The sequence below is a fragment of the Callithrix jacchus genome, chromosome 2 (assembly GCF_049354715.1).
Source record: "Callithrix jacchus isolate 240 chromosome 2, calJac240_pri, whole genome shotgun sequence".
In the NCBI taxonomy this organism is placed as follows: Eukaryota; Metazoa; Chordata; class Mammalia; order Primates; family Cebidae; genus Callithrix; species Callithrix jacchus.
The window spans coordinates 70,199,516-70,214,974 of NC_133503.1; the positions used below are offsets into that span (position 1 = coordinate 70,199,516).

General features: G+C 37.1%; 1 protein-coding gene across 6 annotated transcripts in view; it reads left to right on the forward strand.

Annotated features, from left to right (window-relative positions):
• Positions 1-15,459, forward strand: part of CLK4 (CDC like kinase 4) — a 28,089-nt gene that overhangs the window by 9,986 nt on the left and 2,644 nt on the right. For 5 of the 6 annotated variants that reach the window (XM_078364695.1, XM_035290678.3, XM_078364696.1 and 2 more), the window contains 10 exons: positions 939-1,161; positions 2,270-2,360; positions 2,756-2,822; positions 6,042-6,158; positions 6,246-6,412; positions 6,675-6,769; positions 7,024-7,153; positions 10,650-10,732; positions 13,847-13,926; positions 15,327-15,417. In XM_078364695.1, coding sequence (XP_078220821.1) covers positions 939-1,161; positions 2,270-2,360; positions 2,756-2,822; positions 6,042-6,158; positions 6,246-6,412; positions 6,675-6,769; positions 7,024-7,153; positions 10,650-10,732; positions 13,847-13,926; positions 15,327-15,417 — 1,144 coding nt within the window. The remainder of the gene's footprint in view (positions 1-938; positions 1,162-2,269; positions 2,361-2,755; positions 2,823-6,041; positions 6,159-6,245; positions 6,413-6,674; positions 6,770-7,023; positions 7,154-10,649; positions 10,733-13,846; positions 13,927-15,326; positions 15,418-15,459) is intronic. The other variant, XM_078364698.1, reaches the window with a different exon arrangement.

Sequence of the window (15,459 nt, forward strand, 5' to 3'; positions counted from 1 at the left end):
AAATTCCTTACCAAGTTTTGTTTATGTGTTTCTTGGGGAAGAGAGTCCATGGCCTTCAGCAGATTTTCAAAGGGATCTCTAGATTAAAGCACTATGGCACTAGATGATGGTATTTTCTGTTGTTTCTTACGTATTTCTCAAACAGGAATGACAGGAAATTAGAAATGCAAAGGGAAGTAGGATGGTGGAACTATTGTAATCCTAAATTACAGGATCCCTGTCTTATTTTAGGGGGATATATTTTAGATGCCTTTGGCACATGAGGCAACCCTCAAAAGCTGTGTTGTCTATTTCTCTAACAGGAATAACAAGGCTAGAAATGCAAAGAGGAGAGGAGATGTGATAGATGATGTGTGTGATAAAATTGGCCTGTATAATAGTGGTTAGAAAATAGTTTTTCTCACTAATGTGCTATACAATCTTGGCAAATTGTTTTTCTTCTAGGGATCTTAATTTAGTTGTCATAAAATGAAAGGGCTGGGATACATTTAAGGCTCCTGATAGCTTGAATATACCTTTCATGAAGGAATTCTCTGTGTGCCAGGGATATCTAAAATGCACTTACATTAAAAGAGAAAGGAACTCTTTTTCCCTGCCTCTGATTATACCTCTTTGAAAGACTAATATAGATACAAGTGCAGAAGGTAAAGGAATGCTTAAGTAAACACTAGACAAACATTAATGATTTGACTCAAGCTTTAATTCCTTGGTGTGAAGTGCTTGACGGCAATCTATATAATGGGCCCATTTGCTTGTTTGTTAAAGTAAAATAATTTCTTAAGCTTCGTGAGATAAATATAAATGCTAATTCATCTGTTTGAATTTTTTTTTATGTAGAGTTAGCTTTTTAAACTGAGAATTTTTGAGGTAATGTTTTGTTTGAACCACGTTATTTCAGAATGAGGAGAATAATTTGAAATCCTTTAATGTGTTTGCAGTCACTATTTAGAAGCAAGGTCTTTGAATGAGCGAGATTATCGGGACCGGAGATACGTTGATGAATACAGGAATGACTACTGTGAAGGATATGTTCCTAGACATTATCACAGAGACATTGAATGCAGTTATCGAATCCACTGCAGTAAGTCTTCAGTCCGCAGCAGGAGAAGCAGTCCTAAAAGGAAGCGCAATAGACACTGTTCAAGTCATCAGTCACGTTCGGTATGATTGATTTTGTTTTTATTTTGAGTGGAGTTTTATTTTTGTGTAAAAGCTGTTAATGAGCTGATAAGTTTCTAATTTTTTTTATATATAAAAATACTATTTGGATATATTATAATTGTACTTATATTACTTAAATCCTTAAAGGAAACCTCCAAATTCTTATAGCCGATCTGTATATTTATTAGCTAGCCCTCATTTGCCCACATTTCCTCATATTCTGCAGACCAGATAATGAATTTATTGACCTTAATAATAAAAATATTTTTGTATTTGTAACATATTCTTATGAAAAAGTCATGCACCCATCTTTCATCTTAAGCATTTTTTTTTTTAAATTAGAAAGCCTTTATCTGGCACTTAAAAACAAATGTGAGAGATTACACTGGTAGATACCTAAATGTTACTAACCTGCCTAGAGCATAGTTGCATAGCACAGTGCATCATTGTCTACAGCAACTTCTTTTGAAATTGTGAAAATGGGTGCTGAATGGGAAACATCCAAAAAGTCTGCCTTTTTTTTTCTCAGACATCTTTACCTGCTTGAACAGTAAACTTTGAATTATTTTCTCTCCAAGTTTTCTTTCTTGAGTAAAACCAGTTTTTATTAGATTGAACATTGAAATTAATAGTTTTTATTTTCCCCTTTTATTTTAATCATGTATATTTAAAAATATTGCTAAATTAGAATAATTTCAAATAGTCTTGACATTTTAAAACATTTTTCTGACAAACTAGACATCTCAATTCACAGCATATGCTGTTTATAGCAAGAGATAAGTAAATCATGACATTGCATTCTTTAAATTACAGACTTCAATTAAATCAGTATTTTAAAGAGACAATTGTGTTGTTTTTTTTCTAATGCCACTTTAAGTATCTTATCTGAAAATCTGTTCCTTGCCATGTTTTTCTTCTGTAACATAAACTGTGCCCTGTGAATTTCTGGGGACTGAATTTGAAATTGCTCCTGCCAACTGTTCGTGGCCTGGTGCTTATCTGAATGCCTGAATATCTCCCCGCTGAATGAATTGCGTATTCTGCCCTGAATTCACTCTGATATATTGATTGGCTGGACGATCTTGGTGCTGCCCACTTGCCGTTCCAGAAGAGCCACCGAAGGAAAAGATCCAGGAGTATAGAGGATGATGAGGAGGGTCACCTGATCTGTCAAAGTGGAGACGTTCTAAGAGCAAGATGTATAGAATATTTTTCAACACTTTTTAAACTTTGCAGAAAGAATAATCTTTTTAAGAATAGTTTGTCAGCGGGGGGCTAAAGAACTCTTCATTGCTTTTTTATTTTGTTTTTTGTGGGTTTGTTTGTTCTTTTATATTTCTTCTTTTCTGTAGAATTTAAATATTTCTATTCTAAAGTTCCAAAATATTCAGTGGAATTTGAGATTAGAGCAAGAAAGATAGCTCTATCTAATTGTTTTTGTAGCAGCTGAAACTAAAATAATTTGAGTGCTGAAACATTAGTTATGCTTTGATAGAGATCATTTGAAAATATTCCACACTTAAGCATTCATTGTTTCTATAACTAGACCATTTGTACTCAAGTACTTAGACCTCTTTTTTCCTCCTCACTTTAGATGAAATCGTGGACACTTTGGGTGAAGGAGCCTTTGGCAAAGTTGTAGAGTGCATTGATCATGGCATGTAAGTTTGTTTTTTTCCTTTTTGAATGTTCTGATATTTTTGGTGGGGAAAGATTCATAATTTAGGTAGAATTTATTTTATTTTTATTAATTTATTTATTTGAGATAGGGCCTTTGTTGCCCAGACTTGAGTGCAGTGGTGCCATCTTGTCTCACTGCAACTTCCAATTCCCAGCTTTAAGTGATTCTCTCGCTTCAGCCTCCCGGGTAGCTGGGCTTACGGGAGTGTGCCACGTGTGATTACAGGCTCCTAGCTAGTTTTTGTATTTTTGTAGAGATAGGGTTTCACCATGTTGGCCTGGTTGGTCTCGAACTCCTGACCTCAAGTGATCCACCCACCTCAGTCTCCCAAAATGTTAGGATTACAGGCATGAGCCACCATGCCCAGCCAAGATGGAATATATTTTAAATAGTAGCCTCATGTTTTGGGGGATAAATTACCCACAAAATTTCTGAAATTGTTAATGATTTGTTTACCATGAATGTGGATGTTAAGAATGCTGACAGCTGGCTGCGGTTGCTCATGCCTGTAATCCCACCATTTTGGGAGGTTGAGGCAGGTGGGTCATCTGAGTCCGGAGTTTGAGACCAGCCTGACCAACATGGAGAAACCCCATCTCTACTAAAAATACAGAATTAGCTGGGCATGGTGGCAATGCCTATAATTTCAGCTACTTGGAAGACTGAGACAGGAGAATTGCTTGAACCTAGGAAAGAAGGAGGCAGAGGTTGCGGTGAGCCAAGATGGGGCCATTGCACTCCAACCTGGGCAACAAGAGTGAAACTCCATCTCAAAAAAAAAAAAAGAATGCTGACAAATTTCAACAGGGGGAAATTATTGAAATAAAAGTGTTCAAGTGAAGGAATTTTCCAGAACTCCAGAACGGAGGCGCTTGACCCTGTGTATGAGATTTGGCAATTTTGGATTGCAGAGGCAATAAAGCATGTCTAATCTTAAATGTTAAGAGTTAGCCTCCTAAACTATTACAGGGCCTAGAGAATATTGTGGTTTGATCCTTTGTGCCTCATGTTACCATTTTCCTTTAGGACCTCTGTTTTGTGTCTTGCAGACTTTTTGTAAGTGAAGCTCTTAAAACTTTAGTGAAACTGCACATTTCTAAAGTGACATAAAGTTTTTTATCATAAATTAGTTGGGATGAATGTAATTTCCAACCTGTTGTAAATATTAATACTAAAAAGTAAAACTCACATCTCTTTAAATGCATTTGAGGGAATCTGAATACCATAGCAGCTTGATACCTACCATCATCCATGAACAAACTCTTCTTGAATACTTAGAAATGTTTTATTTTTCAATTTATTTTCATTTCGCTTTTCATAAATATTATCCTAAATTATCTTATCCTCACATTTTGCCTTTCTGCAACAAATATGTGAATGTAAATTGAACTTTAAGGTATTTTGAAATATTTGCAGACTTAGAGAAAAGTTGTTAAAATAGTTCCAAGAATTCCCATGTATTCTTCACCCAGATTTTCCAAATGATATTATAAGATTTGCTTTATCATTATACATACATGTGTTCAAATTTTGCCAGCTAATCTGCAGACTTTATTCAGATTTCACCAGTCATCCCATTAATGTCCTTTTAGAATTTCATGAAAGTCTGTCTTGACTTAATACTCTTAATAAATACTCCATTTATTGAACTGTAACTTAAAAAAATTTTTTTTTTAATGAGGTAGGGTTTCACTATGTTGCTCAGGCTGGTGTGGAACTCCTTGGGCTCAAGTGATTCTCCTGCCTCAGCCTCCTAAGGTGCCGGGATTATAGATATGAGCCTGTAATCACACGTGGCACATACCTGTACCACATCTGGCCTGGAATGTTTCCTTTATTGGGGCTGTTGACGCCTCTAAAACTACGAGTACATGTATCCATAGGTGAATATCTGACTGTTTAGCATTGTTTTCTTTTTTTGTTTTTATAGATATAATCACTGAGAAAACTTTTTGGTCATATAGATAGGCATATACGTTTTGTCACAGTAATCTTACTATAGTTCTTTTAAGGCTTGAGAGGTATATGCCAAACATCAGAAAATCTTTTTAATAACTTACCAGTCCACAGTCATTGAGGCCTTTTGAAAGCAATGAATTGGAAACCACTGGATGTGGAAAACGGTTTTGTATCCAGCCATTAGAATACATATTTGTTGGCCAGGCGCGGTGGCTCAAGCCTGTAATCCCAGCACTTTGGGAGGCCGAGGCGGGTGGATCACGAGGTCAACAGATCGATACCATCCTGGTCAACATGGTGAAACCCCGTCTCTACTAAAAATACAAAAAATTAGCTGGGCATGGTGGCGCGTGCCTGTAATCCCAGCTACTCAGGAGGCTGAGGCAGGAGAATTGCCTGAACCCAGGAGGCGGAGGTTGCGGTGAGCCGAGATCACGCCATTGCACTCCAGCCTGGGTAACAAGAGCGAAACTCTGTCTCCAAAAAAAAAAAAAAAAGAATACATATTTGTTTGCCCTAAATGTTTTTATAGTATATATCTTGTTATACTAATAAGGGATGGGTATGGTTTTGTAAAGTGGAAGGGCCACAGTAAAAAGAAGGCTTGAATGCTGGCTCTCTGTAGGTAGGTTAAGTTTAGAAAGGAAGACAAAAAGAAGTTGAAGATTTGAAACATTTATGGCTCTATATTTTTTAGGGAGCATTCTTACAGATGCCCCAGTCTGAAGCCCACTACCCTCCCCTATAGGTGTTTTTATATATTTGCATCAGTGCATCTGCTAAGGTTTTTCTGGGTTTAGTTACTTACAGTTGGTGTCTCCTTTACCTGAATGTTTCCTTCCCAATCTGACAAACTGCCAGCTATTTTTCAGGATTCAGTTCTGTGCCACCTCTTCTGTGAAGAAGTCTAAGTTGTTTTCGTGTCTGTCTTTTCCATTAGACTTTGAAATACGTAGGGACACGCCCTGACTTTTAATCACTAATAACTGCGCATTGCCTGGCACAGAGTAGTCCTAGCCTGGTGAATGAATGAATGCTTTCAACAGTAGCCTATTCTATTTTTGGTTTATATTTTTGAATATATTTTTAAACTGTTGTATAAAACTCATTAAGGGAATTATCATTTCATATAACATCTTCAGAGATGTAATTATAATTAATTAAGATTATGCTTTAGAGCATAACATGGTTTCAGCTCACTCCTATACGTTTATTTATCACTTTTATCCTTATTTTTAAGGGATGGCATGCATGTAGCAGTGAAAATCGTAAAAAATGTAGGCCGTTACCGTGAAGCAGCTCGTTCAGAAATCCAAGTATTAGAGCACTTAAATAGCACTGATCCCAATAGTGTCTTGTAAGTATAAATTTAACCTATGAGCCATCATATTACATGAAATACTCAGATTTCTGTAAACTGAATTATTATTTTGATCTGTTTTAGCCGATGTGTCCAGATGCTAGAATGGTTTGATCATCATGGTCATGTTTGTATTGTGTTTGAACTGCTGGGACTTAGTACTTATGATTTTATTAAAGAAAACAGCTTTCTGCCATTTCAAATTGACCACATCAGGCAGATGGCATATCAGATCTGCCAGTCAATAAATTGTAAGTATACTTGATAAATTTATTTTTAAATATTTTTTATTATTTTTTTACCTCTTTAATAGCAATTAAGATAAATCTTTAAGCACCAGAAAACTTGTTTTTATTATATAAGCTATATATTCAAATGTTGTTACTAAAAAATACACATTTTTCAAGTAAAGATGAAACCTCTCTTGACCACTGTGTCCTTTGTCAGTCCTCCTTTCCCTGCTAGTACAAATTTTGTAAGTGAAACTAATAATGTGTTTTTGTTCTCTCGTAGTTTTACATCATAATAAATTAACCCATACAGATCTGAAGCCTGAAAATATTTTATTTGTGAAGTCTGACTATGTAGTCAAATATAATTCTAAAATGGTAAGTTAAAGACTTGTTTTAATTTTGGTGGTTATCTTTAAAATTAATTTAGCTTGATGATCATTGGATAAGGAATTTCACTTCTGAGCCTCATTATATCCTGATGTTTAACAAAAAAAAGAAATCCTTCTTTGCCTTTCTCATGAGCTTATTTTGACAATCCAAAAGATAATTCATGTGCTGGCCTTTTGAGTAGTGCTATAAAATATTTTCTATCTATTGAGTTTCATATTTACTCAACTGTATCTCTCTAGAAACGTGATGAACGCACACTGAAAAACACAGATATCAAAGTTGTTGACTTTGGAAGTGCAACATATGATGATGAACATCACAGTACTTTGGTATCTACCCGACACTACAGAGCTCCTGAGGTCATTTTGGGTCAGTAGACACCAGGCTTGCGGATATAATTGAATGAGAGATTTTTGTTCTTTACAGCTTTAATGGTAGAGTGGGGAAGTAATGATCTTCTTAGCGGGATTCAGCAAACATTTTCTATTTTCGTAAAAAACGTGTGGATGTTGCTATAAATACTTTTCCTGAGTGGTAAGAATGTGATACTGTCTGTGAAAGAAATTCCAGGTGGTGGTTATTTTTGAACAAGTAAATCTTAAATAATCATAAGAGAACAGGCTCTGTTAGCTAAGTGCATCACTGAAATGTGATTTGGAAGTTATATGAATACCTGTTTTTGTGCCATCACGAAAAGCACAGGGCTGGTAAAAATGCTGAGGAAACTGGTTGCAGATGTCTAGATATAGGATGGATAAAGGTCGAGAATAAAGGGGCTTCTCTAAGAGGAGAACTCCTGTGATAACCCTTGATGTGAGAAAGTCTGGGAAAGAAAATGAGTTAAGGTGCAGAGTCTTCAAATAAGAAGGAACTTTTTAAGGGAGTGTGCATCTTATGCCTCAACATTAAAAGTTAGAGATCAGGTCTTATTAATAAAGCAGGGAAATTGGATATTGGCTTGGGACCTTGGAGACATTGGGAAACATTCAGATCAGGTACATCAAGAGATGGTTGAATGTAATAAGCCAGTTACTTAGCCAAAAGTTAGGTCCAACTGAGTTTAGATTGTAAAACATTTTTGTGGAGGAACTATATACTTTTTACTTTTTTCTGTGTCCAATAGGACTTGGTAGTTCAGAATAGGAGTGTGAAAGCAAACTAATGATACTTACCTAGAGTAGAGTAGTAAAGGAGTAAGGAAATCAAGAATGTTATACAGCATTTGCCAGAACTTCCCTTGATGATGGAAATGTTCCATTTCTGCACTGCCCTGTATGGTAGCCACTAGTCACTGGGTGACTGAGTACCTTGTATTGAGTGGGGCCAGTATGACTGGGGAGGAACTGAGTTTTGAATATATATTAATTTAAATTTTAGATTTAAACAGCTGTATGTGGCTAGTGGTTACCATATTGAAAAGCACAACTCTAGAACTTGTCTTTTAAATGCATGATAGTAGGGTTTCTGCTTAGTACAAACTGGAAGGAGCTGCTGTGTAAGGGTAAAAAGAAAGCAATATGGAAAGACATAGTGGACAAATAGTGTTTTTTCAGTTTTAAGAATCAAATTTTTTGCCGGGTGTGGTGGCTCATGCCTGTAATCCTAGCACTTTGGGAGGCCGAGGTGGGTGGATCACCTGAGATCAGGAGTTCAAGACCAGCCTGGCTATCATGGTGAAACCCCATCTTTAAAAAAAAAGAATCAGATTTTTCCCTACATTTTAATGTGGGGGAACGCCAAATGAAATAATTGGTTTTTTTCTTTGTTATTGGTATATAAAACAGTGGTACATCTTACAGTTTATGTAATCTGTATAACTGAGCAAAATACAGTAACTTTTTTTTTTTTTGAAATGGAGTTTCACTCTCTGTCACCCAGGTTGGAGTGCACTGGTGCTATCTTGGTTCACTGGAACCTCCACCTCCTGAGTTCGAAAGTTTCTCCTACCTCAGAGTAGCTGGGATTATATGTGCCCACCACCATGCTGGCTAATTTTTATAGTTCTTAGTAGAGATGGGATTTTACCATGTTGGCCAGACTGGTCGTGAACTTCTGACCTCAGGTGATCTGCCTGCCTCGGCCTCCCAGAGTGCTGGGATTACAAGCGTGAGCCCCTGCGCCTGGCCCAACATTTTTCATTTTCATTTTTATTTTTTTTATAACAGAGTCAGGGCCTTGCCATGTTGTCCAGACTGGTCTTCAACTCCTGGGCTCAAGTGATCTGCCCGCCTTGGCCTCCCGAAGTGCTGGGATTTTAGGTGGGAGCCACGGCACCCACCAGGATATAGTAAATCTTAGTAATGATAAAGTTCCAAGTGTGGCCAAGCATGGGATAGTTAATATAAATCTGACATTGGAATCACTGGCCTTGAGGAGAAAGAATCAGGAGATTGGGAGAATAGAAAGGTCCTTTGTGGCATGAGGATGAAATCAGAATTTGGTTAGAGAGGAAGATATAGTCAGGTGCTAGAGTTGAAGTGGGCAGTTGGCCTCATGTTGAGTATAAAAGCTAACTCATCCAAGAATGAGATGATTTAGAATGGTGTACTACTGCAGAAGATTACAGTCACCTGGGGAAAGACTAAATGGGCAACCTAGGAGTGGTTGAAAAATCTTTTTTTTTTTGAGATGTCTCACACTGTCGTTGAAGCTGGAGTTCAGTGGCACGATCTTGGCTCACTGCAACCTCTGCCTCCCAGGTTCAAGCAATTCTCCTGCCTCAGCCTCCCAAGTAGCTGGGATTACAGGCGCCCCCCACCACACCCAGCTAATTTTTTGTATTTTTAGTAGAGACAGGGTTTCACCATGTTGGCCAGGCTGGTCTCGAACTGCTGACCTCATGATTTTCCCACCTCAGCCTCCCAAAGTGTTGGGATTACAGGTGTGAGCCACTGTGTCCAGCTGAAAAAGAAAACTTTGATGAGGTCCAAGCTCTAGCATTTACAGATTTTATAGTGTTAATAGGTAGAAACCATGCTCTATTATTGTCCATTTGTTCAAATGATAAACACTATGGAGGTTAACAAAGATGACTTAAGTCACAGTCAGTATATATTGGCTTGAATATATTTCTTTAATTTCAGTGATACCAAAAGTCATTGAAATGTCTTTGAATGTAGGTTTTATTTATACATTATTTTTTTACTAAATACTTGATCTTTGAAAGATTAAAACATTTATTTTGATTGGTTCTTCTTCTCCTCCTTTCCAGTTAAGTATAGATTTTTAAGAAGGCTAGATGTTTTATTCTGATCTACATAATACTGTCATTGAGAATTCTGAAGGAGAAACTGTATAAAATCATGTCTAGACAGCCCTGAAGTTAATGTATAGATCCCTCTCTAACAGTATTTCTCTTAATAGAAGAAGTAAACTCATGCATCAAGCTGATGATTATTGATAAGTGATTAGTAATTTCATTGTGAGCATAATTAGAAATCTGTATTTGTGATAATAAAACATGAAAATTCCTGGACTAACCATGAACCGAGTATAACAGTTTCAACAGCAGTGCCCTCCCACCATATAAAAAGTTCAGAGACTATGAAATATTTGCACAAATTGGTTGTATACTTGGAAAATGGTAGTCCTTTCATTTTGTATGGAATGCACCCCTCCCTAGTTACAATACTGTGTCTTGATGTGAGCAGATGGACCATGAGAGTGTGTTGAATAGAATTTGATATAAAACTAAAATAGAAACCCTGAATTTGTCATATTCTCCCAAATGGGTTCTGTAAAGGGAGCATGAATATAAGGAAGGATTTAATGTACGGTCAATTAAAAGTTGTAAAATGTTTGAAAATTGTAAATGTTTCTAATTAGTGTTAAAAGTAGTAAAATGTTTCTGTTTGTTTTAAAATAGCTTTAGGTTGGTCTCAGCCTTGTGATGTTTGGAGCATAGGTTGCATTCTTATTGAATATTACCTTGGTTTCACAGTCTTTCAGGTACGTGGCTAGTAAATTTCATTTAATAGTTCATAACAAATTTTAAACGTTAAAGGCATTTTAAAGTTTTGACTTCCATATTGGAAAATTGCCATACATTATTATTCTTAAGATTAAAACTTACATGTGCAAAATGATCATTCTTTAAAACTACAGTTGAATGAAATACTGTGAGTGAGTGATCATAGTTAATTTTGCACGATTAGTGTTTTTAACACATGGTTCATGTATGGTTCATCCTGCCGACTTTTTTAAATTATAAAACTCCTTCATAAATTTGCAGTAGTGTTAATATGGCCAGTTTTCAGTTCTAGTTACGTTGACAATCAGTATGGCCATTGAACAGGTCTCTTATTCCTTGTTATAAAAGAATTCAGGAACAATAAGGGATTGTATTTTGCTCTAAGTATTAAGCATCTATAATGTCTTAGGCATTTCTAAGTATAAGTACATAAAGGTAAAGAGACAGCATCTTCCTCAAGTCATTCAAAAGACATTGGAAAAACTATTGCAGTATAGTGTAACATTTGCTGTAATGGAACAATGTAGAAAATGTAGGTGGGGAACCCAGGAAAGGTTAACAATTACTTTCTTTAGAGCAGGCATCACTGAGAACATAGGAAGAATAGGAAGAGTTTGTTAGAAAACTGGAGTGTGATGGGCATATAAGGAAGAAGAAATAGTGTCTATAAATGCACAGAGGAGTGAAGGAGCATATTTTACTCAGGGAAGAATAGTATTGTCAGAGTGTCTTGTATAAATGGGAAAATTTTAACACAATAGGCAAGGATTGATTCATTAAGGACTTCAGAGACTTGCAAGGTATTGGTTTGATCCTAGAAATCAGTGGTTTTCAAAAGTAGAGTGGACCAAAATGAAAATGATTGTCTAGGGTGCCATTGTGACCATTATTTAGACATATCCCTTCTCCTCTTTTTTTTTTTTTTTGTATTTAAATGTCTCTTATGAAATGATAGTTACAGTTGTTGGTAGTTTGCTTTTAAAAATAAAAAGTCTTTAACTGGTAAAACTAAAAGTAGGAAACCCTACTTTCTCTTCCACTCTGTCCTTAAATTGTGCTTACATCTGAAATCTAAAATTCTTTTTTTTTTTTTCTGAGATGGAGTCTCACTCTATCACCCAGGCTAGCATGCAATGTTGGCTCACTACATCCTCTGCCTCCTGGGTTGAAGTGATTCTCATGTCTCAGCCTCCCAAATAACTGAGTCTACAGGCACGAGCCACCATGCCCCACTAATTTTTTTGTATTTTTAGTAGAGACAGTGTTTCTCTTGTTGACCAGGCTGGGCGCGAACTCCTGACCTCAGGTGATCTGCCTCATAAAGTGCTGGGATTACATCAGCCTCCTAAAGTGCTGGGATTACAGGTGTGAGCCACTGCGCCCAGCCTGAAATTTAAATTCTTGAAAGCTTTAGGTTATGCCAACTATTTTTTTTTTTGAGACGGAGTTTCGCTCTTGTTACCCAGGCTGGAGTGCAATGGCTCGATCTCAGCTCACCGCAACCTCCAGCTCCTGGGTTCAGGCAATTCTGCCTCAGCCTCCTGAGTAGCTGGGATTATAGGCACACAGCACCATGCCCAGCTAATTTTTTGTATTTTTAGTAGAGACGGGTTTCACCATGTTCACCAGGATGGTCTCGATCTCTTGACCTCGTGATCCACCCACCTCGGCCTCCCAAAGTGCTGGGATTACAGGCTTGAGCCACCGCACCCGGCCCGTTATGCAACTATTAAAGAACTTCAAGTAGGGTTGTGGTATGATCAAGGTGTTTTATTGTTTTGTTTGGGGAAGATAGGTTGGAGATCCCAGTTAATTTGTGAGGTTAATTTGAAGTTAGAGTGGTTCAGGGGGCATGGAGCTATGGACGAGCTAAGAATCACTTAGGCAGCTATTGCAGTGATGAATTTACTGCTTGTGGGGCACCTCACCATATTTCTATTTCTGTCTAATCTGTAGAGATCCTGTTGAAAAGTACTCTGAGTTTATAGATAAGTCTGATGTCTTAGAATAATGGTTATCCATCAGTTCTGGGAGGTGTTGTCTGGTTTTGTAGTAGTGAGCTGTAGGGTTAAGAAAAAGTTAAGCAAAGTGCATACTTTCTTCATTCTGACTTACGTAAAATGGGTGCTTCAGGTGATTCTGTGATTATAAATCACTGAGTTTTTAAGTACATATTATTTGAGAGGTGGTTTTATTTTTACACCACCCTGCAAAATACTCTTAAACTAAGGAATTTCTTTAAAATGTGAAGCTATTATTATTTATTTCTGTCATGTATCACAACGATTTGAAAGCAATATGCAAAGCACGGTAGTTGATAGATTTCTTTTAAAAGTATTGCATACAGCCTCTGCTCTCCAGAGCAGGGGTTAGCAAACTTTGGCCCATGGTGAAATCCTGCCTCGTGCCTCTTATTACAAAAGGAAGAAGAATATTTAATCGGGACCATTCATGACCAGCCAAGCCTAAAATATTTACTATCTGGCCCCTTTACAGAAGTTTGCCACCCTCTGCTCTCGAAGTGTACCATTCCAGCTCAAAGTTTGACAGTTTTCTGTATTCTACTTTAGCCAAGGCTCTTTTACTGTCTAATTTAAGGATATGTGCTTTGCCATGGGTTGGTAGCTTAACTTTCCTCATTATATTTGGGGTAGTATCTTAATCTCTTTGAAATTCATGTTCCCACATAACTAGCTCAGCATTGTTTTGAGAATTATTGGGACTCTCTTGTCTGTTGCCTGTGAGTGGTAAGTGTTAACAGGTGGACTATTCATTGGGTACTGGATGTTAATTTTGGTTAAGCAGCTGATGAAATGAGGAGACAGTTTTTCTGGTAATCTTCCCCAGTCAAATGGTGTAAGAAATACAGATAAGGAAACTGAAATTTTAGATTAAACAAGTTACATTTGGATTGCTGTACAGAATCTTACTGATTTATCTGTAAGACCTTAATTTTACCATGTTAGTGGCAGACAGTACAGGTTGTTCAGTACTGTCAATTGTATAGCATCTAGTCCTTTCATATCAGCACCATTTTCTTTTAATGTGTTGTAGAGAAATAGTGCTAAATTTCTTTTTCCTGTGTGTTTTAGACTCATGATAGTAAAGAGCACCTGGCAATGATGGAACGAATATTAGGACCCATACCACAACACATGATTCAGAAAACAAGGTATGTTTTAAGATTAAAGCCTTTTGTTGGATACATGGAATAGCATATATTCAAACTACAGAAAACCCAACATTGTTGTAATGTTCATTCAAGGACTATAGATTTTGACTTTTTTTTGTCCTGTCTGGTGGTGACATGTAACTGCATCTTACTGCTTTAAAAAAAAGAGTCATGGTGGGTTGTTTGTTTTGGTTTGGTTTTGGGTTTTTGTTTTTTTTTTAAATGGAGTCTCTCTCTGTTGCCCAGGCTGGAGTGTAGTCGCATGATCTAGGCTCATTGCAACCTCCACTTCCTGGGTTCAAGCAGTTTTCCTACTTGAGCCTCCCGAGTAGCTGGTACTACAGGCATCTGCCACTACACCTGGCTAATTTTTGTATTTTTAGTAAAGACAGTGTTTCACCATGTTAGGCTGGTCTTGAACTCCTGACCTCAGGCAATCCTCCCACCTCAGCCTCCCAAAGTGCTGGGATTACAGGCGTGAGCTACCATGCCCAGCTATGTTTTTAAAAACGAATATAATAAAAAATATTTACCTTGTGATGTAGTGCAGGGGTCCCCAACCTGTAAACCGGGCCTAACAACAGGAGGTGAGCGGCAGTGAGTGAGCATTATTGCCACCTGAGCTGCACCTCCTGTCAGATCAACAGTGGCCTTAGATTCTCATAGCAATGTGAACCCTATTGTGAACTGCACATGTGAGGGATCTATGCTGCATGCAGGCTCCTTATGAGAATCTAATCCCTGATAATCTGAGGCAGAATAGTTTCACCCCAAACCAGTCATCCCCCATCTCAGGGTCTGCTTCCACTATAGTGGTTCCTGGTGCCAAAAAAGTTGGAGACTACTGATCTAGTAAACAAAATTATTTTTGTTTTTTTTTTCACTCAAGTTTACATTTGCGTAAATGTTTTCCTAAGATAATGAGTAAGTAATACATAGAATATGAAAAAGCTTGCTTTTTGGAATCATACCACTCTAGTGTGAAATGTATTCTGTCATTTACCAGCTGTATTTTCTTAGGCAAGGTAGTATTTCCAAACACAGCTTCACCACAGAAGCCACCTAGGGAGTTATTTAAAGATTACCAGCCCCATTCTAGATCTAGTAAAAACAGAATTTACAGGACTGGATCCAGGAGGCCCCTAGTTTTAAGGTGGTATTGTTCCATGTATGATGGGAACAACTTAGTTGAGATAATAAAACCTTACAGAGTGGAGGCTATAAGGTGTCTGATACATGATTGTTGCTGAGGTTTCTAAAAATTGCATGCATGTGTATTATATAATATGTCTATACATCTGGAGAGAGCTGCTTATTACCATGTGTCTTCTCGTGGGTTTAGGGTAAAGATGTAACTATTTTGTTATTCTACTAATCCAGGCTTTTTTTTTTTTCTGTAGAAAACGCAAGTATTTTCACCATAACCAGCTAGATTGGGATGAACACAGTTCTGCTGGTAGATATGTTAGGAGACGCTGTAAACCATTAAAGGTAAAAAAAGATTAAAGATTCAAATAAGAAACCACACATCTT